This window comes from Castor canadensis, chromosome 2, assembly GCF_047511655.1.
Source record: "Castor canadensis chromosome 2, mCasCan1.hap1v2, whole genome shotgun sequence".
Taxonomy (NCBI): Eukaryota; Metazoa; Chordata; class Mammalia; order Rodentia; family Castoridae; genus Castor; species Castor canadensis.
Window position 1 is genome coordinate 21,508,495 of NC_133387.1, and position 25,624 is coordinate 21,534,118.

General features: G+C 34.7%; 1 protein-coding gene across 3 annotated transcripts in view; it reads right to left on the reverse strand.

Annotated features, from left to right (window-relative positions):
• Exoc4 (exocyst complex component 4) overlaps window positions 1–25,624 on the reverse strand; it is an 826,621-nt gene that overhangs the window by 695,876 nt on the left and 105,121 nt on the right. For all 3 annotated transcript variants that reach the window (XM_074062803.1, XM_074062797.1, XM_020169325.2), the window contains exon 6: window positions 8,357–8,600. In XM_074062803.1, the coding sequence (XP_073918904.1) occupies window positions 8,357–8,600 (244 nt within the window). The remainder of the gene's footprint in view (window positions 1–8,356; window positions 8,601–25,624) is intronic.

The following is a 25,624-nucleotide window of genomic DNA, read 5'->3' on the forward strand; positions in this document are numbered from 1 at the left end:
CTATGTATCCTTAGATCACTTGTGAATAGTGATGAGACTTTTTTAAAAATCACTCATTAAAATATTTTCTTCTTTGCATCTATTTCATATTTATTCATTTGTTAAAATTCTTGGCCACAACCCTAAATCAGTCCACAAACACACAATTAACCCCTATCTTACAAACTCACAGTCCAATCTGATTAGACCATAACAATGGGATGGGTCAAGAACTAGAGCGGCCCAGGTGACATGAGATGCAAATGAAGATGCTTTAGTGGAACCTGACATCACCCCTACACATCACCAAGGAAGAATTTTATTTGCAACAAGTTTGTTCATTTGTTTTTGTAGTGAAATGATCCAGTGTCAGCTTGAACATCAGGACAGTAATAAGAGCACAGAAAATGGCAAGAACTAAAGCAGCTCCCACAATTGGTCAAATAGAGAAGTGACCTTCATGCAGCATAAGGGTAACATCAAAATAAAAGTTGTAACAATCCACGTAATAGACTTTATCTATTATTCCTTTAACTTGTCCTGTCTCTAATTTAAACCTGCTATAATATGTAAAACCAGAGAAATCAAGAGCAGATATTTTAACTTCATCAAGTACAAATAGTTAACAAATGTAATATTCAGTAAGATCTCTTGTCCATTCAACCAAGAGCTCTTTTCAAGAGACCATAAGGACAAATACAATCAAAAAAAATCTGTCCAATGTCATGTTTTCAAATAACTATGAACATTATTGACATTATTAATTCCCCTCAGTTGTTACTGCAATATTGTCAATTAGTTTAAATCTTACTATAAAGTACATATACTTGGAACCTTCCACAGTAAGGAAAGGTACATCTTAGTTAACAATCAGAGTAAGTAGCAAGTCCCGTATGTAAAAAAGTTAATTCCTCTCATATATTTTTAAATATTTCTATAAAGCTGAGGAGGATATATCCTACTTTAACAATAGTGGAATTTCTTCAATATGTCTCTAGTTCATCCTATTCATACCCTTCAATATTTAATAGTTGGGTGTATTTAAAACATGTTCTCATTGATACATGTAATCAAAAATAGAGACTTAATCAAACGGAATCATAATCACTAAAGTTAAATTTACTTGCTTCCCACTTGCTTTGATTCAAATTAACTACTCATCTAATTACATCAAGGCCCTTCCTAATTCCAAGCATGTCCAGGTGCTACATGCAATGCTTGGGAATGGCTATAGGGATCCACAAGGACAGATGCCTGACCTTGCTTTAAAGCTGCTCTTAAATGACTTTTCTGTGAAATAAAATGGCCAATTTCTACCAAGTCCTACATTTCAGACACTTAGGAGGAGAGTAACAAATGTAAAAAGAAGAGATGAAAGGAAATGGTACTTATTTGCAAAAGAAACACATGTCTGACTCCAGGTAGATGTCCACAGGTCTAAAAGAAATCATAAGAAATATTTCATTTATTTTCTTTCCATAAATTTGTACCAGTACAATAAAATTAACCTTGAGGCCTTAGCCTTTAAACTTCCTCACAGATAAAAACCATCTTATAAGAATGTTCTATTACATCAGTATGCCCCCCTACTGAGTTCTGAACTCCAAATTTTTAAAATACTATCAAAGTATATTTTTTTCAAATTTTAGAACAATAATTCAAGGCATTTCTAAAAAAAACTATAGCCTCCATAGGCTGAGAAACCTGGAGGAGTCGATTTTACAAAATAAGGCAAATATGAATCTTGTAAAGAACCATGACTACAAAGTAAGTAAATGATTCAGTATTAGAATTATTCAGAAAGCATGCAGCTAACCCTGACAATCAATTACACAATAGATACAAGGGCTGCAGAAATGAAAGGGGTAACCAGTCCATTACCATATAGTGTTAAAAGTGTCAGATCTGATGAAAAGCATGTGGGTCCTCCTTTAAATGCCAGATGTGTTAAGGACATACAGTAGTCTCCCCTTAGCTGAAGTTTTGCTTTCTGTGATTTCAGTTACCCATTTTTGCTGCCCTAAAATATTAAAAGCAATTTTAAATCCTGTGCCATTTTAAGTACCATGATTAAGTCATCCTTTTGACCAACATAGCTACTCTGTATACTAACTGTTCATTAATCACTTAGAAGCTGTCTCAGTTATCAGATCACTATCAGGCTATGCTTGTGTACAAGTAACCATAACATAGTAGCCTAATGCTAGAACATAATGACTATGTCATACACCTCACTCATCTCATCACATGGGCATTGTACCACCTCACATTACCACAAGAAGGATAAGACATTTTGAGAGAGAAAATGACCACATTCACATAACTTCATTATAGCATACTGTTATAATTATTCTATTTTCTTATTATGTATTGTTGTAAATCTCTTACTGTACCTTTTTTATAAATTAAACTTTATCATTAATAAGTATGTATAGGAAAAAAATATACATACGGTTTATTGTGGTTTTAAGCATCTACTTGAGGGGTCTTGTTATCCCTTGTGGATAAGAGGGTACTACTGTAAGTACAGAAGGTCCCTGACTTAAATGGTTCATTTTTTTTAATCTTTTTTATTTCACAGTGATGTGAAAATGACATACACTTGGTAGAAACCACACTTCAAAATTTGAATTTTGGTCTTTTCCTGGCTATGATGGGGGCACAATGCTCTCTTGTAATGCTGGGCAGTGGGCAAGCCACAGCTTCCAGTCAGCCACATTACCATGAGGACAACAACTGATGCTGTACAGTTTACTGCTTTCCTAAGCTGTGCTGTCCAATATTAACTGAATTTTTGACATATGATATTTTCAATAGCATGAGTTTACCAGCACATAACACTATCATAGTCATACTTAATATCATAGTATTAAGAACGAGACAATGTAAGTAGGACTAAAAGAAAGTGTAGAAATTTTTATTTGTAATCTTGAATGGGTTTGACACAAAATCTAGAAGGTATAAAAGAAAACATTTATTACTCTAGCCTTCTAAAATTAAAAATTCATATCTTTTTGGCCAGAAAGACAAAACAAAATAACCTGGAGAAGTTGTAAAATAAATCCCAAAGAACTAATTTCCCACATATAGAAAGAGGTTCCACAATTTGATAAAACACAAACAACAGATAAATAGACCACTGATAATAAACAATACTTTGAATAATGTATTATTGAAAATGTTAAACATCAAAAAAGTGAAGGCAATAAGATAATGAACCACCCTGAACCCTCCATCTTACTTTAGTAAAGTGTCATTTCATGACTTATTTTAACTATATTTTTACTCACTCTTATTCCAGAATATTTTGAAACAATGTACCTAGATATAACTCAGATATAGCAACAAATTATTTTTAAACAAAGGGGTTTATCCACACTCATAATAAGAAAAATTCAAATGCAAATCATGTTGGAAATAACCGTTTTTACCTCTCAGATTGGCAGAGATTTTTTTTAAAAATTTGCTAACACAATCTGTTGACCAGGGAACATAGGAACCCTTAAACATTTTCCATGACATGAAAAACTGCTATCATGTCTAAGAAAGGCACATTTGGCAACACTCATCAAAATTTAATCAATCACAGGCCAGCAAAAGCTGTAAAATGGCATTTCAAGAATATGGCCACTTTCCTTCTCACATTTGAGAGGTCAATGTCATGCTAACTGCACAACTAGAAGTACAAGCAGTAGCTGTTACCAACTGGATGGAGCTTGACAAGATAACTAGTATAAAACAATAATATAAACTACCTCTTAATGCTCACCTACACAAACTAAATAAGGTACCCATGGTCATACACTTCTGTAGCACACTTCACTTGTCCTCTATAGCTCTTATTACAGTTTGTAATAAGACATTTAAATGAGAGTTCTCTGTGTAATGCCTTCCTTCCCTTTAAATTCTATTACAACACGGACCATGTATGATTTGTTTGGTGTATTAGTCCAGTGTCTGGTCCATGGCAGACATTCACTCTATGTGGAATTCATTCTTTCATCCAACAAATATTTACTATGGATGAGGTAGGTATTCTGCTCAATTCTGAAGTCATGGCACTGAATGAGGCAAACTAGTTCACTCCTCCTTTCTAGGGCCAGTCAAAAAATAACCAGACACACAGAAACATATATACATATCATAAAAAGAAACTTAAAGAGAAATGTCCAATTGGCCTTAGAACAGATTATTACATTCATATTCTCAAGAAACATTTTTCATTTTAAATGATTTCTTCCGGTTAAAATAACTTTAGCCAATTTAATTATTAAATAATGAGTTTATTTTTAATTTTATATTAATTTTAATTTAATATAAGCTAAAAAAGTGGGGTGGGATAAAGCCTGCAGCCTTCTATCCAAATACAACTACTTTTAACATAAATTTTCTTTCTTTCCTGGGTTTTCCGTGAAACTTTCTTCAACATCATGGTGAATACAAAACATATAATTTTCTCTGCTTTCATAGCTGACATTTAATCTCCCTTCTTTATAATAAAGGTCAATGAACACTGCAAAATGGTCTCCTTCCAGAAGGTCGCCCTGGCAGCCATAGCTCCAACTTAGTGTTTTCTCTTCAAGACCAATAGTTTTACCAAAGTGGAGCAGGCCTTCAGCATCTCCCCAATAGGACCACTTTCAAATAGATGGAGTAGTTGCCTTACACATACCAATCATTCTTTTTTTCCCCACATCTTCTCTCTTACTTATTTCACAACTTTGAGAAAAAATTTTCCTTCTATCTTCTCTTATTTGTTAAATATTATGAAACTTCTTCTGGCCTCTTGGATACAAAAGAGAGAGAGAGAGAGAGAATACTCAGGCATAAGATACGTTTGCCATCTGAAGTTGAAGATAGGGCCTGACCTTATGGGGAAATAATAGGTAGCAGGTGTTTCTGCTAGGTTAGCAAGACACATATTACCCTAATGTTTATCAAGCTGATGATGACAATACTTGATGAGTATTTCCCTTTAATAGTATGTACAGGTTTATAGACACCAACAGATTATGAATGAACAGAAAAGATGGTATAGTTCCCCTAAAAATAAATGCCAGCGAGTTTGGGAGATAAAAAATAAAATAACAAGCTGGACACCAATATGATTTGTAAAAATTGGCTGAAGAAGTATTCTGGCCCCAGAAATTCTGTAATTAAAGCAAGAAAGAATTCACTAGTCTGGTTCCTTCTCATATGCAGCAAAACACCACACAGCATTAACTTTCTTTACATACAGACAAATGAAAACGGGCTTGCAATGCATCACAACCAGAATATATGTAAAAAGATGGTGATGAACAATGAAACTTCTAGGAAAGTTACAGGACTGGTCTCTGGCCTCACACTAGCATTTACATACTAATGTTTTGGAATAGGCTATTTCATTGGGGTGAGAGAGAGAAGGCGGAATATGCCTACTGGGGAAGAAGGGTGTATGATTCTTTTTGTCCATGCTCCAACTTTGTTTAAGGAAGACAGATTCATACCTTTAGCCATTAAAATTATTTGAATGGTTAAAAATAACAATAATAGTTGGGTGTGGTGGTGCAAGCCTATAATCTCAGAAAGTGGAGACAGGAAGATTGCTGTGTGAAGCCAGCTCAGGCAAAAGATAAGAAGACCCTATCTGAAAAACAAACTAAAAGCAAAAGAGCTGCAGGTATGGTTCAAGTGGTAGAACGCTTGCCTAGCAAGTTCAAGGTCCTGAGTTCAGTCCACAGTGCCACAATAATAAATGATGACAATAATAATAACATCAAGTATTGTGATTTTACTTCTCTCTGAAATAAATGCCACTAATACCTTACTAAGTAAAGTTTGATGAACACAAAACACCATGCAAACTTCAAGGGATAATTTGATAATATACTTTCTAAACTTTCAATCCTCTGGAAGCAACAATGCTAATCATTTTTGAATGACTGAGATTAAGTTAAGGGAATTAATTCTTGAGGTGTTTTAAAGTATTTGATGACTATCAGAGACTAGCTACTGGAGACTGGCTCAAAATGATCAGTCATTTGGAATCCAGTCCAAGAATTTAATCCTTGATCTCTTAAGGAAGCAGTTCCCCCCAAATGTTTGCTTGCCCTGTGATGTTTTATCTCATAATAAAGGGTTTCAACATCAAATTCTTAGCTCTGAAAGGCCTATAAAATAGGATTATGTTATAGACAAGAAACTGAGGGAAACAGCTTGCTCACTTGTTAGCGTCCAATATATGCTGCCTACAAAAGCCTTTTAAAATACCAACAAAAATTGAAACTTAAAGAGAAAAAAAAAAACCTACTGCTGACTCATTCCTCATAGAAAAACATTTAGTACTTCCTGGGGCAGAGAGCCGAATTTCTATTTCTAGTGCTGTAATTTCCACTCTTGAATTCTGGAAGGGGCAGAGGCAATGGAAGAGGAAGAGGTCAAAATCCTATGAAAGACACAATGTTTTTAAGGGGACTGTAATGAGATCTGCAGAGAAGTTATTGATCTGTGCCCTTTTGCTTTATTTCCAGTATATATTATAGTAATGTTTCTTCCCTGTGAAAGTTCAATATATTCGTCTAGGGACTTGGAGCAACAGGGCAAATAGCAAAGAAGAATTTTCGAGTATTCATTAGTAAGGAGTCAAAAGGTCTTTGCAGAAATCCAGGCAACAGGCAAAGAAAGAACAAAAGCAAAGTTCAACTTAGAACCATTCCCTGGCTTCTCTGAATCATGACATGAGTGATCAAAAGCCTGAAAATTGAGGAAGGCACCAATAATATGTTTATAAATACTTATATTTGTATAGACATGACATATGCATTGTACTTACTAGTGCTACTCTACAATATAACCTCATCTAAAGCAAACAACCCTGTAAGGCAAGTATTATTTTCCATAGATCACAAAGCTAGAAACAAAGTCAGATCTGCTCTCTAAAATCCACACTCATCAACCATTTGCTATGAAACATCCTGTAGAGAAGCAGATAACAGTTTCTTTCACAAACCATAGTACTTTTGAATGGAGTTTACAAGGGAAATATTTTTTGAAGAGTTTAAAGTATAATTCAAATCAATGTTATTAAAGTATATAAAAGAACATGGAAAAAATATAGAATTTTTCCAATTAAAAGTAAGCCTAGAGAAATCTACAGTAAGCTACTATTATTTCTCCCTACATATTTAAATTTCTTTTTTAAAACTTCTAAAGTGCTAAGTAAAAACAGTAGAATTTCCTTAACATCATATTAACAAAATTATGATCTTCGTATATACTCTCACTCCCAGCGGATTGTGGAAAGCTCCGATTTCAAACACCATCAGAGGACATTGAACTACTATGCCCTAAAATTTTATGCCCAAATATCTCCTAGTGTACGATAGTCATAGAGTTAGGATCTGAATACAATTTCCATATTTGCAATCCAAACCTTATTTGTCGTTTTAAGTAGACATAAGAATCCCGGACACTGATTTGCCTATTGGCAAATATCACCATATGTGAAAGAAGAAAGCATTAGACACAGAAAAAAACTATGAGTTGAGAATCAAGTGGACTTGTATTAAGCTCTAAGACCAGCCTGCTGTTCTTTAACTTAGGCTAATTACTAAATCACTGAGCCTCGGTTTTCCTCACTATAAAATGTGAATACTAATAACTAGCTCACAGAATTGTAGTGAGAATTAAATTTATATATGTGTATATATATATATATGTGTATATAAATAAATTAATATATATAAATTGCCTCAAAAACTATTTAGTAGCTAGTACATATCCAATAACTACTACATTCCTTCTTCAATGTATCTGAATATAATCTGAATATAAACAATCTTTATTATAGATATGTCTATATCCATTCATTCAATATATGTGAATAAGTGCAATATGTTTTAAATTTTCTCAACATCAAAACTATACAGGTGAATTATGACTAGTCAAGCTGTTTTTGCCTATCTGAGTTTGTATGGGTTACAGTACACATAGTTCAAGAAAATAACATCAGAGCAGCTGGGTGCATAGCTTAAGTGGTAGAACACCTGCCTGACAAATGTTGAATGCTCTGCATTCAAACTCTAGTACCAAAAAAAAAAAAAAAATCTAAACAAGAAAATATCAGAGCCAGGAGTGGTAATCCCTGGGCTTAAGAGGCAGAAGCAGGTAGACTGTGAGTTCCAATCCAGCCTTGACTACATAATGACTTCAAGGCCAATGTGGGCTACATGGTGAGTGAGTCACTGTCTCAAAATTAAAAAAATTTTAAAAAAAGGAGGAGGAAGAGAGGAGGACAAGGAAGAAAATAACATCAATGGAAGATAAGTTACTTATACTCCATCTAGAAAATGCACAATAAATAGTCAGTAAAAACACTGACTGTATCCCCATCTACCTTGGTTGGTTCTCCACAGTGAAGTTTTCCCCCCTCTGATAGTCACTGTCTGCCACCTGGGTAGTAGACCTCTTCACAATTTGCTTCAGCTCCTGCTCCAATCGCTCTTTGATTGCCTTAACTGTCTCTGGGATCTTCTTCAGTTTGGCCAGCCCCTTGATAAGAATTCCCATGAAAAGGGTGCTGTTCTCCTCTGGATCCATATCCAAGTCCTCCTTGATGTCCTGCAGGTTGATCTCCTTCACTGCAAAATAAAATAAATAATGGTAATAACAGACACAGTTTCCACTGTAAAATTCAAAAACACAGCAGACTAATAAACAGGATCACTGTTTTGATTACTCCCTTAAAGGAATCAGAGATTGCTTTCAGCTAAATTAATTTACATAGCAACTATGCAAGACTCACAAAAAAATAATATTCATCAAATTATACTCACTAGTTAGTTGCAAGACTCAGAAGCAATTAAAAATGAGTAAGTAATCTCCAAGAGAAGTTTTTCATAGATGACTTTGCCACAAGTCCATTGATAATATCATGTGCTTACTTCTTATAAAATGCCATATATGGTGCTGCGGGAGAATCCTAAAGAGCCAGACCCTAGTTTCAAGTGATAAGTAGCAGGAATAAAATATATTATAAACACATGTAGGGCAAAGGGGAATAAGTTTAAATTATAACAAATGCCAAAGGAATGAAGAGAAATAGAGTCAAGACAATATACACAAATACCCATATGGGGGTACACTGATATGATCAGACAGAGACCTTGCTAATAATCCATGGAATTTTTCAGAGAAGTTATGCATTGAAAGTCTCCACAGAGCTTTAGATTAAAGCCTCCATCCAAATCATATGGTTTTATAAAGGAAGAAATTGCCTAAAACAGGGGTTCTTAACCCTTGTGGATAGTTGAAAAGGGATGAGCTGGTGATCTAAGATCGCCATACTTATCTAAAAGCCCAAGCTTTTCCCTCCAAATAGTGCAAAACCTTGTATATGGATTCAGAGTTTCACAACTGCCAAAAGAACCACAGGTTACAACCCTCTGACCTAAAAATAATTCTCTCATTTTACAAATGGTTGGATAAAGAAAGACAAAGCAAAAGTGAGTACAAATGTGCAGATGGAACATAACTGCTAAAATTTTTCCCCATCTTCCCCTGTCCTTCATTTTTCTCTTTGTCCTCTTTTGGGAACAAGACATAAAAGAGTAGGATACTCAAAAACAACCGCAAGTAAATCAGGCATACTGGTACATGCCTGTAACCTAAGCACTAAGGAGGTTAAGGCAGGAGAATTGCAAGCTCATGGGCAGCTAGGGCTACATAGTGACTTTGAGAGCAACCTAGGCTATGTAGTGACACCCTGTCTCAATAAAAAAATTTATTAAAATAAAATGAAAACAAGAAAAATGAGAAAGTGACTTTGCATGCCTAAGGAAAGGTACAGGCACAGAAAATACCTGAGAAAACATTAAATTTATATCCAAGCTGATCCTTGAGACAGTAACAATCTATCACAACATCAATAAAAACAAAAACAGCAAATCCTTATAAAGGAAGAGAGCCTGCTTTCCATAGTCATCAAAATATTAGATTCAAATTTCAAAACAAAAACTTACAAGGTATAGAAAGAAAGAAGAAAATATGACTCACTCAAAGGAAAAAATAGCAACTGTCCCTAAAAAGAGACTTGATAGCAGATCTCTTCAAAGAAGACTATAAAATAACTCTCAAAGATGTTTAAAGAACTAAAAGAAAATAAAATGTGGGGAAAGTCAAGAAAATGATGAACTAACAAAATGGTAAATCAACAAAGAGATAGAAAACATAAAAAGAAGCCAAAAAGAAATTCTGGAGCTGAGTCAGCACCAATGGCTCATGCCTGCAATCCTAGCTACTTGAGAGACTGAGACCTGGAGGATGATGGTTTGAGACCAGCCTGAGCAAATACTTCAGGAGACCCCATATATAAAATAACCACAGCAAAACAGATGGAGATGTAAGTGGTAAGAGTGCCTGCTTTTCAAGTATGAAGCCCTGAGTTCAAATCCCAGTCCCACCAAAAAAAATAAATAAATAAAATGTAAAGAAATTCTGGAACTGGAAAGTGCATTAATTGAAATGAAAAACTCAGTAGAGGGATTCAAAGGCAGAGTTGAGAAGTCAGAAGAAACGATCAGCCAATTTGAAGAAAGGACCATGGACACTATCAAGTCTGAGAAACAAAAATTCAGAAGAATGAAGAAACAAAACATGGGTAGGGCATGGTGCCTCAAGACTGTAATGCTAGATATTCAGGAGGCAGAGATCAGGAAGATCATAGCTCCATGCCAGCTCAGGCAACAGCTGGGCATGCCAATCTACACCTGTCATCCTAGCTATACAGGAAGCATAATTAAGAGGTTTGAGGTCCAGACCAGCTGGGGCACAAAGTGAGACTCTATCTCAAAACTAACTAACTCCAGAAAAAGGCCAGCAGACATGGCTCAAATGGTAGACTTCCTGCCTAGCAAGTGAGGCTTGGGTTCAAACCCTAGTACTGCAAAAAAAAAAACAAAGAAAAAGGAAATGTGAAACAACAAGGAAGAAGCAATTCATTAGATACACAGAGTTTCTCAGTAAGATTATCAACAAATATCTCAACAAAAACTTTAGAGGCCAAAAAGCTAAAGGGCCAGTTCTAGGTGCTCAAAGAAAAAAACTGTCAACCACAAATCTTGTCTGGCAAAACCGTTCTTCAAAAGAACAGAGGAAAAAAAGTGAGGGAGAAATTAAGACATTCCCAGGTAAACAAAAGCTAAGACAGTTCGTTACAACTTGACCTTCCCTGCAAGAAATACTCACAGGAGTGCTAAAGGTTAAAGTAAAAGAAGTAACTAGAAGCTGTATGAAGAAATAAAAATGTCAAATAGGGTAAATACCTGGACAATTATAAAAGTCAATAATTAAATAATAATCAATTTGCAACTATACCTTTTCTTTATATATGGCTTAAGAGTCTAACACATTCTAAAAACACAATGATTAGTCTAAAATCCAGTCCTGTTGTGACTTTACTTTGTAAATTCACATTTTGTTTTTAATACAACTTAAGATGCTAATGCATTTAAAAGAATTATTAGTTTATGATTTGGGGCGTGCAAGAAATAAAGATGCAACTTTATGACATCAACAACCAAAAACACTAGAGATATAACTGTTAAGGGGGCACAGATTTTTGTATGCTCTTGAAGTTAAGCTGATATAAATTTGAGTTAGACTGTTATAACTTCAGCATGTTTAATTCCTATGGTAACCTCAAAGAAATTAGCTATAGAATGTAGAAAAGGGAATTTAAATGTTTCACTACAAAAAAGGAAAGAGAAAATCAACTAAACAAAAGAGAGTAATCCAGTAGTTGAGGGACCAAAAAAAAAAAAACTATGACGCATATAGAAAGCAAATACCAAAATGACAGGAGTCTCTCCTTACCAGCAATTAGTGTAAATGTGAATGGATTAAACTATCCAATCAAAACAGAGATTGACAGAATGGACTTTAAAAAATCACAATCCAGCTACATACTGAATATGAAGGCATAAATAGATCCAAAGGCACAAATAGACTAAAAGCAAAAGAACAGAAAAAGATATTCCATGGAAATAGTAACAAAAAGAGAACAGGACTAGCTATATTAATGTTACACAAAATACATTATTTTGAATAACAAATTTTGAATGAAAAAGTTTGTAAGAGACAAAGAAGGAAGCTTCTAAACAGAAACCCATCCACCACCTAATGACAGGCTATCAAAATATATATAAAGCAAAAAGTGACAGAAAGGAAAAAGAAATAGTCCTACAATAATGGAGATTTCAAATACCCCATTCTCAAAAATGGATGGAACAGCCAGACATAAGAAATAGAGGACTTAAACAACATATAACAAACCAATAAAATAATGGATTCAGCTGTATACCTAGATGACTATGTACCATACCCAGCATGGTGGAGCTTGGCTATAACCCTAGGTATGCAGGAGGAGGCAGGAAGATAGTAAGATCAAGTTCAACATGGGGAAGTTAACAAGACACCATCTCAAAAACAAAATATAAACAAAAATTGCTAGGGCATGGCAGAAACAATACAGTGCCTGCCTAGCACGCTAGAGGCCATGGGGAGGGAGAAAGATAGGGAGGGATTTATGTACTATGACCAAATGGGATTTATTCCTGCAATGCAATCAATGTAATATACCACATTAACAAAATAAAGGGGGAGCACACAAATAAATAAAGGGGGGTCATCAATATTGATGCAGAAAAAGCAGCTATCAAATTTTAACACACTTTCATGATCTAAAAAAAGAAAAAAAAAAGTCAAGAGGACTGGGCTATGGCTCAAGTGCAGACTGCTTGCCTAGAGAACTTGAAGCCCTGAGTTCAATCCCCAGAACCACCAAAAAACAAAGAAAAAAAAAAATCAAGAAACTAGGAAGAGAAGGAAACCACATCAATATAATAAAAGCCATATATGAATAACATTGTTCGTAACCTTAGTGAAATGGGCGAATTCCTAGAAACATAAAACCTACCAACACTAAATCATGAAGAGACAGAAATTCTAAACAGATCAATAATTAAAGATATTAAATCAGCAATCAAAAATCTAACCAAAAAAAAACTCTGAATTTGGTGGCTTCACAGCAAATTCTACCAAACATTTAAAGAACTTAAGTCAATCCTTCTCAAACTTTCCCAAAAAGTTCAAGGAGAAGGAAAACTTCATTCTGTGCAGTCCATACTACCTTGATACCAAATCCAGACAAAGACACTACAAGAAAGCTACAAACATCTCTTCTGAACACCGATGCTCAAATATAATATGTGTAAACCCACATTCATGACAGCATTATTCACAATCACCAAAATTTAGAATCAACTCAAGTGCCCATTGACATCTTAATGAATAAGCAAAATGTGATACATACAGATGAAATATCATTCAGCTTTAAAAAGGTAGGAAATTCTGAACACACACAACATGGATGAATCTTGAACATACTAGGCCAAGTGAAAGTAAGAAATCACAAAAGTCAAATGTTCTATGATTCCACTTACAACGAGGTACTTAAAGTACCTTTTCTTAGGAAAAGGAAGTAGAATATTCATTGCCAGGAGTAGGGGAAGCAGGCCATTGGAATTTATTATTTAATTGGTAGAGAGTTTCAGTTTTATAAGATGAAAAGAGTTATGCAGTGAATGGTGGTGATAGTTGTATATACTATGAATATATTTAATGCCACCAAACTACCATTAAAAATGGTTAAATTTGCAAGTTCAATGTTATGTGTATTTTAATCATAATAGAAATATGTACTTAAATATTAACCACAGGCATTTCAATGACATACATGATACAATGATTTATACAAGTTAATTCATATGAATTAATCCTCTACATATGTATCCATGATGAGTCTTACTAGACTCACTAAGCCCCAAAAACCACAAAGAGAGAGGAGAGGAGCACATAAAGAATGATATTCATGTGGTTTTCCTTATAATGTAGATGGCATTTGATCATATGGTACTTAGTAAGTATACTTTTTCAATACTAGTGAAACTAGCGGTAGAACCAAGAAAGCTTAAGCCTCCAAAGGTGCCAATTCTGAAGGCAGGTATAAAAAAAGTCATTGATATTCCCAAATGTGACATTCTAAGGATAGACATTTCAGTTACTAGTTTTATTTTATGTATGAAGAAGCTAGACACCTCAGGCCACAGAAGTACTCTATCCAACAAAACCCATCCCACAGCAAGGGGGGCAAAGTAGTTAGCAGCTAAGGAGCCATTTGAATTCAACATGTTACAGGGAGGAATGAAGCTAAACTATAAGCAGAGCTCTGGGCAGGAAGAAAAGTAATAGAAATTTAGCTGAGACAAACTGTTCTTCACAAAAGAGCACATATGAGTCATAAACAAAACACATAAAAAGAACCACCTAAACATTACCTGCCATAAAGGTGATTGGTGTAAGGTAAATGTAGCTTTAATCAGTTAAGGATTGAGGTTACATGGCATAAAGCTACTTATACGTGCACTAATATGATAGCCCATAAAAAGCAACAAATAAGCAAGGTATGAATAATAAAATGCCAGAGCCAAAAATGGCACATTTATTTAGAACTTTATCTTTCTGTTTATCTCCTGAAATCTCCTAGAGCATAAACACTGAACAGATCCAATATTAATTAATTTATATTATCTATTTCATGTACATCAGCTGAAAATTAAAAAGCAATTTAAAAGGATAATATAATCAACCATGACTATTCTAATATTCACAAAACCTCAGTGAGGTCAGAGAGCATTAATGGAAGTTTTATGGGAAAAACTTCTACAAAAATAATTTAACTATAGTTCAGTAAGGCTTCACACAAAAATTAAAACAAAATGTACATCTTTCCAAACCACTGAACCTCAGGTCATTCCCTAGTATGTGTATTGCTGTAATTTATACTCAGTGGATCACTTTAAAGTTAGAAACACTTCTTTTCACAATTCTCTTAACTTTTTTTTTCAATCAAATGAAGATTTTTCAAATCTAGTTTTGAAGACTCTTACTGACTGACAGGACATTGTTAAACATTAAAAGACTTTGATATTCTTTAACCCATTATTTCTGTTAAAATACTGTTGGCCTCAAGTGTATCTTATTACAGACATCTCTTTATGTACATATGGTATGAATATATAAGTATGTACACCTAGGCGAATATAAATCATCTTTGTATTTGGGGATAATCATGGAAACAAACTCTCTGGGACTCATAAAATGATTAGCTAGATGATATGGGAGGGCTTTTCAAACGGGAATATCATGTTTCCATTAGCTACAGTTCAAATCTATACATATTTCTGGTTCCATGGCCTATAGCCATTCATATATACACCTATATTATAAACAGCAGATTTTAAAAATAACAGATAGTGCTGAACATGGTGGAACACACCTGTAACACCAGTTACGTGGGAGACTGAGGCAGGAGGATTTTGACTTCCAGGCCATCCTGGGCTACATAGCGAAACACTGCTGCCTCAAAAAATAACAGGTAAAAAAGTGAATAATCCATTCATACAGCTAAATATCTTTTTTTTGTAAAAAAAAAAAAAATGCTTAGCCAGTGAGTACAGAAAGCAATCTGGATCACCAATCCATGGCTGCTTTCTTTCATCACTACATTTGGAAGGACAAGACCAGTAACATATTCTTTAGCTCAAACATATGTCACCAACCTGCAGAAGATAAAAATGTACTTCAACTTATTAATGAACAAGCTATATTATATCAATCATTTCTATTTATGTATATTAATGAAAGTTTGAGACATTAAGTGTTTACTATAGAAACTCATGGCAGATGTCATTTGTTATATTATGCATTGTATACAAATTATGAAAAATTCATATAGGATACATGATTTCAATCTCCATAACTTAAGTTACATGCTGTATTCAAGAACATTTTACCTATATAACGTGAGAATTGTTGCTGGTACTGAACAGAATTCAACATGAAAAGGAGCCGGCCTTTGAAAAAATACTATGCCTAATCAGACCACTAACGTATCAAATAAATTACTTGTCTATAATGCTATCTCAGGGATGAGAATCCAGCTTCAGAATACTGACAAAAGTCTCAAGTAGAAATAATAATAAAGTTACCACTTAAAAATAATTTGTGTTTCTGATCAAAATGGCATTACATGTTCTTGAGATATCCAATCTGCTTAAAACATAACTGTACATAAAATATAATTTAGACAATTAAATCAAAATAGGCTAGCCCAAAATTGAGAGTGACATCCATGAGGACAAGAAATACAACAAGTGGAGCTAAAGTGTGGGTCCAGTGAGCTCAGGTGCAGAAGCAGAGGCAAGGTGGGCGTGGCCAGTATGGGTTAATAGAGACTTCACATGCTCCACTGACCTAGTGAGCCTACAAACCCACGTTCAACGGCAACAAGCCCAGGACAAAAATCAAGCTGCTAGTTGGGCTGGAAGGCTACTGACATCACCAAATCCTTATCCTACATTCTTGTCCCTGTGGAAAGACTTGTCCAACTACAAAACTTAAATACCATTACGTTCACCAGTGAAAAATTATTTCTTACATCTTTTATTCTAATTAATGCACCCACTGGAAACAGATTGAGAGTAGTATCTGATGCACTAGTTGCCTCTGAAGTATAGAATCTTGATTAGGGTCTTTCAAATGTTAACTAACTACTCCTGGGGTGTACATTCCTGATTAAGGTACTTTAAGAAAAGGTTAGTTCATGAAGAATTAACCTAGAAGGTAACACACATGCACAGGAAATTAATGTGAGTCAACTCCCTGTATAGCTATCCTTATCTCAACTAGCAAAAACCCTTGTTCCTTCCTATTATTGCTTATACTCTCTCTTCAACAAAATTAGAGATAAGGGCAAAATAGTTTGTGCCGGATGGCGAGGGGTAAGGGGGGGTAAAGGAGGGGGAGTAAGGGTGGGTGGGCAGGGGGAAGGGGGGAGAAATGACCCAAACATTGTATGCACATATGAATAAAATAAATTTTTTTAAAAAAAGAAATACATGATTTCAATCTCCGTAACTTAAGTTACATGTTTAAAAATGTTAACTAAGCACCCCTAAGGTGCAGACTAAATTACTTTAAAGAAACCTACAGACAATGTAACACCCTTCTCCAGAAAAGATGCTCCTGAAGGCATTGTAACTGCTATCATTGCCATGAACGGGGAGACTGGGAGCCGCAGGATAAGACTATGCAGTGGTAGACAAAACATGGATAACTTCAATTCACGTGCGGACAGGACACCACACTGCAGTGAGTTTTGCAAACCTAAGCAATGTACATTGGTAGGCCAAGAGGGAAATGATGATAAGTTTGCTTTGGGGAGAGGAAGAGTAGATTTTATTAGAACAAAAACAAATAAAACATGCATTATCTTATTTAAAGCATGGATCCTTGAAGGTCAGTGAAGAAGAGGCTACTAAAACAGAACAGGATACCAGGAGGGCCAAGAACAGAGGAATAAACTGGCAGCTTAGAGTGATAATCACTGAAGTACATTAGGCTACAGCAGTGCTTTGTTAATTTTTTTAAGTTCAATTACTCAGGGAGACAGCAGGTTGTAGTGGAAATAACAAGAGTCCAAGTCATACAGTATTAGATTTGACTAGCATTTCTACCACTTTCTCCTGGTATGATTTTCCTCAAGTCACTTAATCTTGCAGAATCTCAACTTCTTCATCTGCAAAATATAGATAATATTATCTACCTCATGGAGTTTTGTATATTAAATGAGGTAATGTGGCATCAAAACTCAAAAAGGAGAACAAAAACGTGTGTTTAAAACTTCCTGCTTTGGGAACTACCAGATTGACAAGGGTGGCTACTTAGTTTTCTAGCTCTCAATGTTTCCTCCAAAAACGATACAAAACAGTAAGGAAGATAAACATAACTTCATAAAGGCCATGTCCTCAAGATAACTGCAAAACAAAGTGCCCAGACTCAAAACACCTATAAATAAAAATATTTTTTTAAATCCACCTAAACCCAGAAAGTGATCTCCTGTACTCCAGCCTGCCCCTGCTCTGTCACAAAGCTTTGTAGTAAGCAAAGGTGGAATGTTAAAAAAAACTGTGATGAAAAGAATTAGTGATGTTAAGGTTGAGCTAAAATCATCAGCATAAAAGGCAGCATCTATCCTGACTTTCAAAACACTGTAAAACTATACAAGCAGATCAAAGAATTCACTATAGGGAAGGGACATAAGAGCAAGATCCAAACTGAAGGAGCAGTTTTTGAAACACACAGCTTCTGGGAGAGAAATAAGACAAAAAGGAAGAAAGAAATGCCCTTTGGTTGTTAGACATTTAAGAAAGAAAGAGAGAAAAAAAGAAGAAAAAATCAAGATCCTACAAAATTCAGAGAACATATAACATTTCCCCACCACAAAACAAAAATCCACAAAAAGCATCTGGACTTTGCTATACTATACTGACAGAAGGGGGAGCCAGTGAGCTAAAATTCTATAAAACATCCCAATACCATAAAAATTAACAGAAAAAAAATGATGAATATATTCATACTGAGGTACTACAAAAAAGTCAGAAAACCAAACACACGTCAATGGAGCTAACTTTCCCCACCAAAAAAAACTAACCAGCAAACTGGAAAGTAACACTCCAGATGGAATTAATATACTAAAATTAGAATTTGGCATTATGAAAAGCAACCTTGTGCCAGAAATTCAAAAACCAAGAGTAGACATGGATGATCAATAGGAAGATGTAAAAAATGACAAAAGTCAGAAAATAAATGGAAGAAAAAAGTTACCTCAGCCATGAAGAAAAAGTTATAAAATACCTATGAGAAAATAGACTTAAAAGAATATTTCTTAGTTAGTATTGAGGAAATGCAGGGAACCAAAACAGAAAACAGAGATTTAAAAAGAGATTTATGAGATCAAAAAGAAAGTAGGGGAAATGGAAAACAAAACAAAGAAAAGTAAGATTATTGGTGTGAGAAAAAAGACAAAAACAAAAAATGTAACAAATAAACTAAAAATGAATATGTAAAATTATAAACCAAGAAAATGTGCCAGATTCAAAAAGTTTTCTGAATCAATAAAATAAAGAGCTCATTGGGTATCTGGAAAATGTATGCAAAATAATCAACTCCAAAAACGTAGATCCTACATAAAACTATTGCCATCTCTAAGATAAACTACATAGCATGACTGACATGATATCACTCATACATATCAATGCAACACTCCTAAGCAAAGTATCTGCAAACATTTATGATTGGTAGGTATTGATTTATTAGACTGCATCATAGATCAAAAATACTGCCAGAATCCTCTCTATCTGAAGAGCTAACATGAGCGAAATCAGAGAGAGAGAGACCAGAGCTGCCATCTTAGTGTGGGGCAGATGACAGGGTAGAGATCAGAAGATCCAGAAATGATCTGAAAAGCCAAAAGAGAGTCTGGGTGCCTCATTCTTTTGAACCACAACCCAAACACAAGACAAGACAAAAGCTGCCTCTCATTCTTTTTTTTTTATTATTGTATTATTACTCATATGTGCATATACAACATTTGGGTCATTTCTCCCCCATGCCCCCACCCCCTCTCTTACCACAAAATCCACACCCTCCCTCTCTCCCACCTCAATACCCAGCAGAAACTATTTTGCTCTTATCTCTAATTTTGTTGAAGAAAGAGTATAAGCAATAATAGGAAGGAACAAGGGTTTTTGCTAGTTGAGATAAGCATAGCTATACAGGGAGTTGACTCACATTAACTTCCTGTGCATGTGTGTTACCTTCTAGGTTAATTCTTTTTGATCTAACCTTTTCTCTAGTTCCTGGTCCCCTTTTCCTATTGGCCTCAGTTGCTTTTAAGGTGTCTGCTTTAGTTTCTCTGCATTAACAGCAACAAATGCTAGCTAATTTTTTAGGTGTCTTACCTATCCTCACCCCTCCCTTGTGTGCTAAAGCTTTTATCATGTGCTCAAAGTCCAATCCCCTTGTTGTGTTTGCCCTTGGTCTAATGTCCACATATGAGGGAGAACATATGATTTTTAGTCTTTTGGGCCAGGCTAACCTCACTCAGAATGATGTTCTTCAATTCCATCCATTTACCAGCGAATGATAACATTTCGTTCTTCTTCATGGCTGCATAAAATTCTATTGTGTACAGATACCACATTTTCTTAATCCATTCATCAGTGGTGGGGCATCTTGGCTGTTTCCATAATTTGGCTATTGTGAATAGTGCTGCAATAAACATGGGTGTGCAGGTGCCTCTGGAGTAACCTGTGTCTTTTGGGTATATCCCCAAGAGTGGTATTGCTGGATCAAATGGTAGATCAATGTTTAGCTTTTTAAGTAGCCTCCAAATTTTTTTCCAGAGTGGTTTTACTAGTTTACATTCCCATCAACAGTATAAGAGGGTTCCTTTTTCCCCACATCCTCGCCAACACCTGTTGTTGGTGGTATTGCTAGTGATGGCTATTCTAACAGGGGTGAGGTGGAATCTTAGTGTGGTTTTAATTTGCATTTCCTTTATTGCTAGAGATGGTGAGCATTTTTTCATGTGTTTTTTGGCCATTTGAATTTCTTCTTTTGAGAAAGTTCTGTTTAGTTCACTTGCCCATTTCTTTATTGGTTCATTAGTTTTGGGAGAATTTAGTTTTTTAAGTTCCCTATATATTCTGGTCATCAGTCCTTTGTCTGATGTGTAGCTGGCAAATATTTTCTCCCACTCTGTGGGTGTTCTCTTCAGTTTAGAGACCATTTCTTTTGATGAACAGAAGCTTTTTAGCTTTATGAGGTCCCATTTATCTATGCTATCTCTTAGTTGCTGTGCTGCTGGGGTTTCGTTGAGAAAGTTCTTACCTATACTTACTAACTCCAGAGTATTTCCTACTCTTTCCTGTATCAACTTTAGAGTTTGGGGTCTGATATTAAGATCCTTGATCCATTTTGAGTTAATTTTGGTATAGGGTGATATACATGGATCTAGTTTCAGTTTTTTGCTGACTGCTAACCAGTTTTCCCAGCAGTTTTTGTTGAAGAGCTGCCTCTCATTCTCGATCAGACTTCCGTCACAAACCCCAGGACTTATAAAGTAGAGGGCACCCACTGAGTTGCTTTCAGTTTAGTAAGTAAAGTTACTCATGGGATCACTGCAAAAACTAAAATGAGGAAATAAATTTAAAAATAGTAGCCTTCGACATCACACTGAGAAAATAACACAGCATGATCAAGAGGGATTTATTCCAAAACTGTTTGGTATTAGAAAATCCACTAGTACAGTGTATTCATTGATTTAAAGATTAACAATAGAAAAAATGGAAAAATATAAAGATAATGCACAACAATATATATAAAATACACCTAAAACATATGATGAATTGTTCAAACTCATTCAATATTTTCACTGTCAATAGCTGGAGAAATGCAAAGTAAACACTGTGATACCATTTTCCACCTATAAGATTAGAAAAATCTTGTGTTGGCAAGGCTGTGGGGAAACAAGTACACTGATACATTGCTGATGGGAATGCAAATTGGCACTATTCTTTTAGAGGAGAATTTGGCAGTACCTCATAAAACTACAGATGGGTAAGGGTCCTTCCCTTAGGCTATATACAAAAAGTAGCTAAAATTGGATCAAAGACCTAAACATAACACCTAAAATTATAAAACTCTTAGAAGAAGAATAGGGGGGAGAGTCTCCGAAAACTGAATTTGACAAGGATTTCCTGGATATGCCACAAAAAGCATAGGTAAACAAGGAAAAATAGTCAAATTGAATTCCATCAAAATTTAAAACTTTAATTGAACCAACGGACAAAATTAACAGAGTGAAAAGGCAACCTATCAAGTGGGAGAAAATACCTGACACTCATATATCTGAAAAAAAAGTTAATAGAATAAAGAACTTGTACACCTTAACAATAAGAAAACAACTCAGCTAAACAATAGGCAAAGAATGTGAATAGTCATGTTTAAAAAGATGATTTACGAATGGCCAAAAAGCACATAAAAATATGTTCAATATCACTAACCACTAGGAAACACAAATCAGACATAAGCTCATACCCAATAGGATGACTACTATCAAAATAAATAAATAAATAAAAAATGTCAAGAGTGAAGAAATTTATACACTATTAGGAATATAAAATGGAACAGCTGATATAAAAACAGTATGGCACTTCTCAAAAAATGAATTATATGATCCAGCAATTCTCCTTCTGTGTCCATATTCAAAAGAACTGAAAGCAAGATCTCAAGGAAGTATTTCTACATCCATGTTCAAATGGATGTAACAGCAGCACTGTTACACTTGCCAAGAGGTAGAAGCAACCCAAGCATCCACTGACAGATAAATGGACAAAAAAAATGCAGTGTATATTCAATGGACTATTATTCAGCCTTGATAGGGAAGCAAATTCTGACACATGCTACAATATGGATATACCTTGAAAATATTAAATTAGTCACAAATGAAAAATACTATGATTCCACTTACATGAAGTATCTAGAGTAGTCAAATTCATAGAGAAAGTATAAGGTTAATTGCCAGGAGTTCAGAGGAAGAGGAAAAGAATTGTTTAATGGGTATAGAGTTTCAGTTTTGCAAGATGAGAAAGTTCTGGAGTCTGGCTGTACAACAATGTAACACAACTAAACTGCAAACTTAGAAATGATTGTAAGGTAAAGTTTATAAGTTTTTTACCACAATAAAAAATTTTTAAATTTAAACTTAAAAAAAATACAGGTTTACCTTGTAATTGATCTATTCTTCTAGAAACTTACTGTAATGATATACTTCCAACAATATATAAATAGATACACAGGTTTTATTTCTTGAAATGGCAAAATACAAAAAATACCCTAAATACCCACATATAAGAGAGTGAATGAATTATGATGAATGAACACAACAGAATACTATGTAAGTATTTTTAAAAAACAATCAAATCTCTATGAACGAATATGAAGTAATTTCAAGGTATAATATAAAGTGAAAACAGAAAAGTTTAATAGTGTATCCTACCTTTCGTGGAAGAAAAAAGGGTTATAGGAAAAGATGGACTTCTCTCCTTGGTTATGCGAAAAAATACAAAAAGGTAAAACAGAAACCAATGAGACTGATTACCAAAAGTGGACAAGTGCAAACATAACAGAAAGGAGACTGTAAGTAGCATAAAAGATGGTGATGGAGAAGTGACACTTGTCTGAATATTTCTCATATAGTTGTGACACTTAGAATATTATATTTCATATGTCCCCCATAATAAAGAAATAATTAAGATCAACAACAGTCAAGGTGAAACCAAATTAAAAAAAAACAAGAACAATGAGCCCAATGTATTGCAGGTAAATAACCACAGAGTGGGCTGGAAAAGTAGATTTCGACAATTTTAACCACATAGTCTAAGCCTATATATAAATAGAACTGTACATAAATATCACACTCAAGTTAATAAATTTGTTTTTCACTGTCAAAAATTGGTTTTCATGGGTTAGCAATTCTGAACTTATTTTATGTGTATATTAGAATTAGTTCAATAAGTAAAAACTGAAAACCTGGTTTCTCACTATTAAAGAAAAGAACTAGAAATAAGGAAAGGAAGAAAGCTAGAATTGCAATGTGTTGATTAGGAATTGATGCTGAACTCATGTTTTACACACGCATACATATATATACTTGTATACCTACAGACAGAAATAAATGATACAGATCTTTAAATATGTATGCTTCTGAACATATGTGTGTGGACACATATATGCATACACATAGTGCATACATTATACATAGACATACATAGATACATCATATATAGATATGTATATACATTTTATATATACCTATGTATATATAGATATATAGCTTTGTCAGTTAAGATGGACTACAGCAGTGACACATCAGTAGAAGTAAGTATAGGCAGAACACAGATCTTGGTGTCAAACTACCATTCTCCAATACAAGTAACTGAAGTTCCTAACAGACATGGATAACTCTAAGGCTAGGGCAGGGAAAATACACGGTGAACCTGAAAGGTCTTCCACTGGAATGTAAAGAAGTATTCCAAAAATGATGGGGGCAGATGGAAGGACCTAGGATCCAAACTTGCAGGAAGTATCAGCAACCAAATTTAGGACAAACTTCAGCAACAAAGTAAATATTGACAGTAATCGATTACAACTCAGAGAACAAAATAAATACCTATGAATTCTTACTAATTTAAATAATGACTACATAAATAAATGAATATAGTAGAAACAACTTTCTATCACTATAGAATTCTAATTAGCACATGAATGCTAGAAAAAGAAAAAAACAATATTCTTATCACCTTATTTTTGCTGCAGGCAAGAATCAGCTTGGAGTATGCACCGCATTTGAAATAACCAAGAAAAGTGATGGTGTATAAAGTTAAAGTATCTCTGTAACACAGTAGATACAAAAACATTAAAGTTAAAAACCCAAAAGAATAAAAATGTAATCTATAGTTTCCCACCCAGGATAAAGTTATATATTCAGTCAAAAACTAGAAGCAAATGTCATACTCAATGGTGACATTTTAGAAGCATTTCCATTAAAGGGAAGACCCACTACTGCCCCTACCACTCCAAGTCATACTTGTTCCCAGCTAGGCAAAAATTAATAAACAAACAAAAAGAAAGAGAAGGGGGTGAGTAACTTTGAAATTTTTAAAGAAACAGAAACAAAACTCTTCTTAACTGTGGACAGTATAATTACTCATCTATGATATTCAGAAAAATATACAAATGTGTTTTTCAAATAGCCTGTTAGAATATTTTAAATAATTCAGCAAAATTTCTAGGTAGAAGATCAATATGAAATATTTTAAACTTGCTAGCAGTATAACAAAATAGAAAATATAACAAAAAATTATTCATAATCACCACAAAAAAAATGAAGAACTCAGAAACACATGTAATAAAACACAAGCAAGACACATGAATCTAAAGAATTAAATGAAAGCCAGACCCTGGTGACTCATGCCTAGCTACAGGGGAGGCTGAGACAAGGATGTGTGGTTCCAGACAAGCCCTGGCAAAAAAAGTTTGCAAGACTCCTGTCTGAATGGAAAAAAACTGGCACATGACTGTTATCCCAGCTACAGCATAAAGTTTAAAATAGAAGGATCCTGTCAAGGCCAACCTGGTGAAAAGTAAGATACAGTCTCCAAAATAACCAGAGCAAAAAGGGCTGGCTGTTTGACACAAGCTGTAGAGTGCTTACCTAGCAAGTGTGAAGCTCTGAGTTCAAACCCCAGTACGATCAAAAACAGATGTAAAACTCAGAGATAAGGGCAAAATAATTTCTGCCGGGTACCAAAGGGGTGGGTGGAAGAAGGAGGGGGTGGGGTGGGTGGTAAAGGGAGGGGGTGGGTGGAGGGGGGAGAAATGACCCAAGCATTGTATGCACATATGAATAAAAAAAAAAGATGTAAATTTTCCCTAATAAATTTAACTAAAATAACAATCAAAATCCAAACATGGTTCTTAATGGAATCTGACATCCTGATTCTAAAATGTACATGGAAGAGAAAAAAGTCATGAATAACCTAGCTAAGTTTGAAGACGACCAAGATGGGAATACTTCCCTTGCTAGGACTCAAAATAAACAATGAAGCTCTAGCTATTAAAACTGTGGTGTAATGCAGAG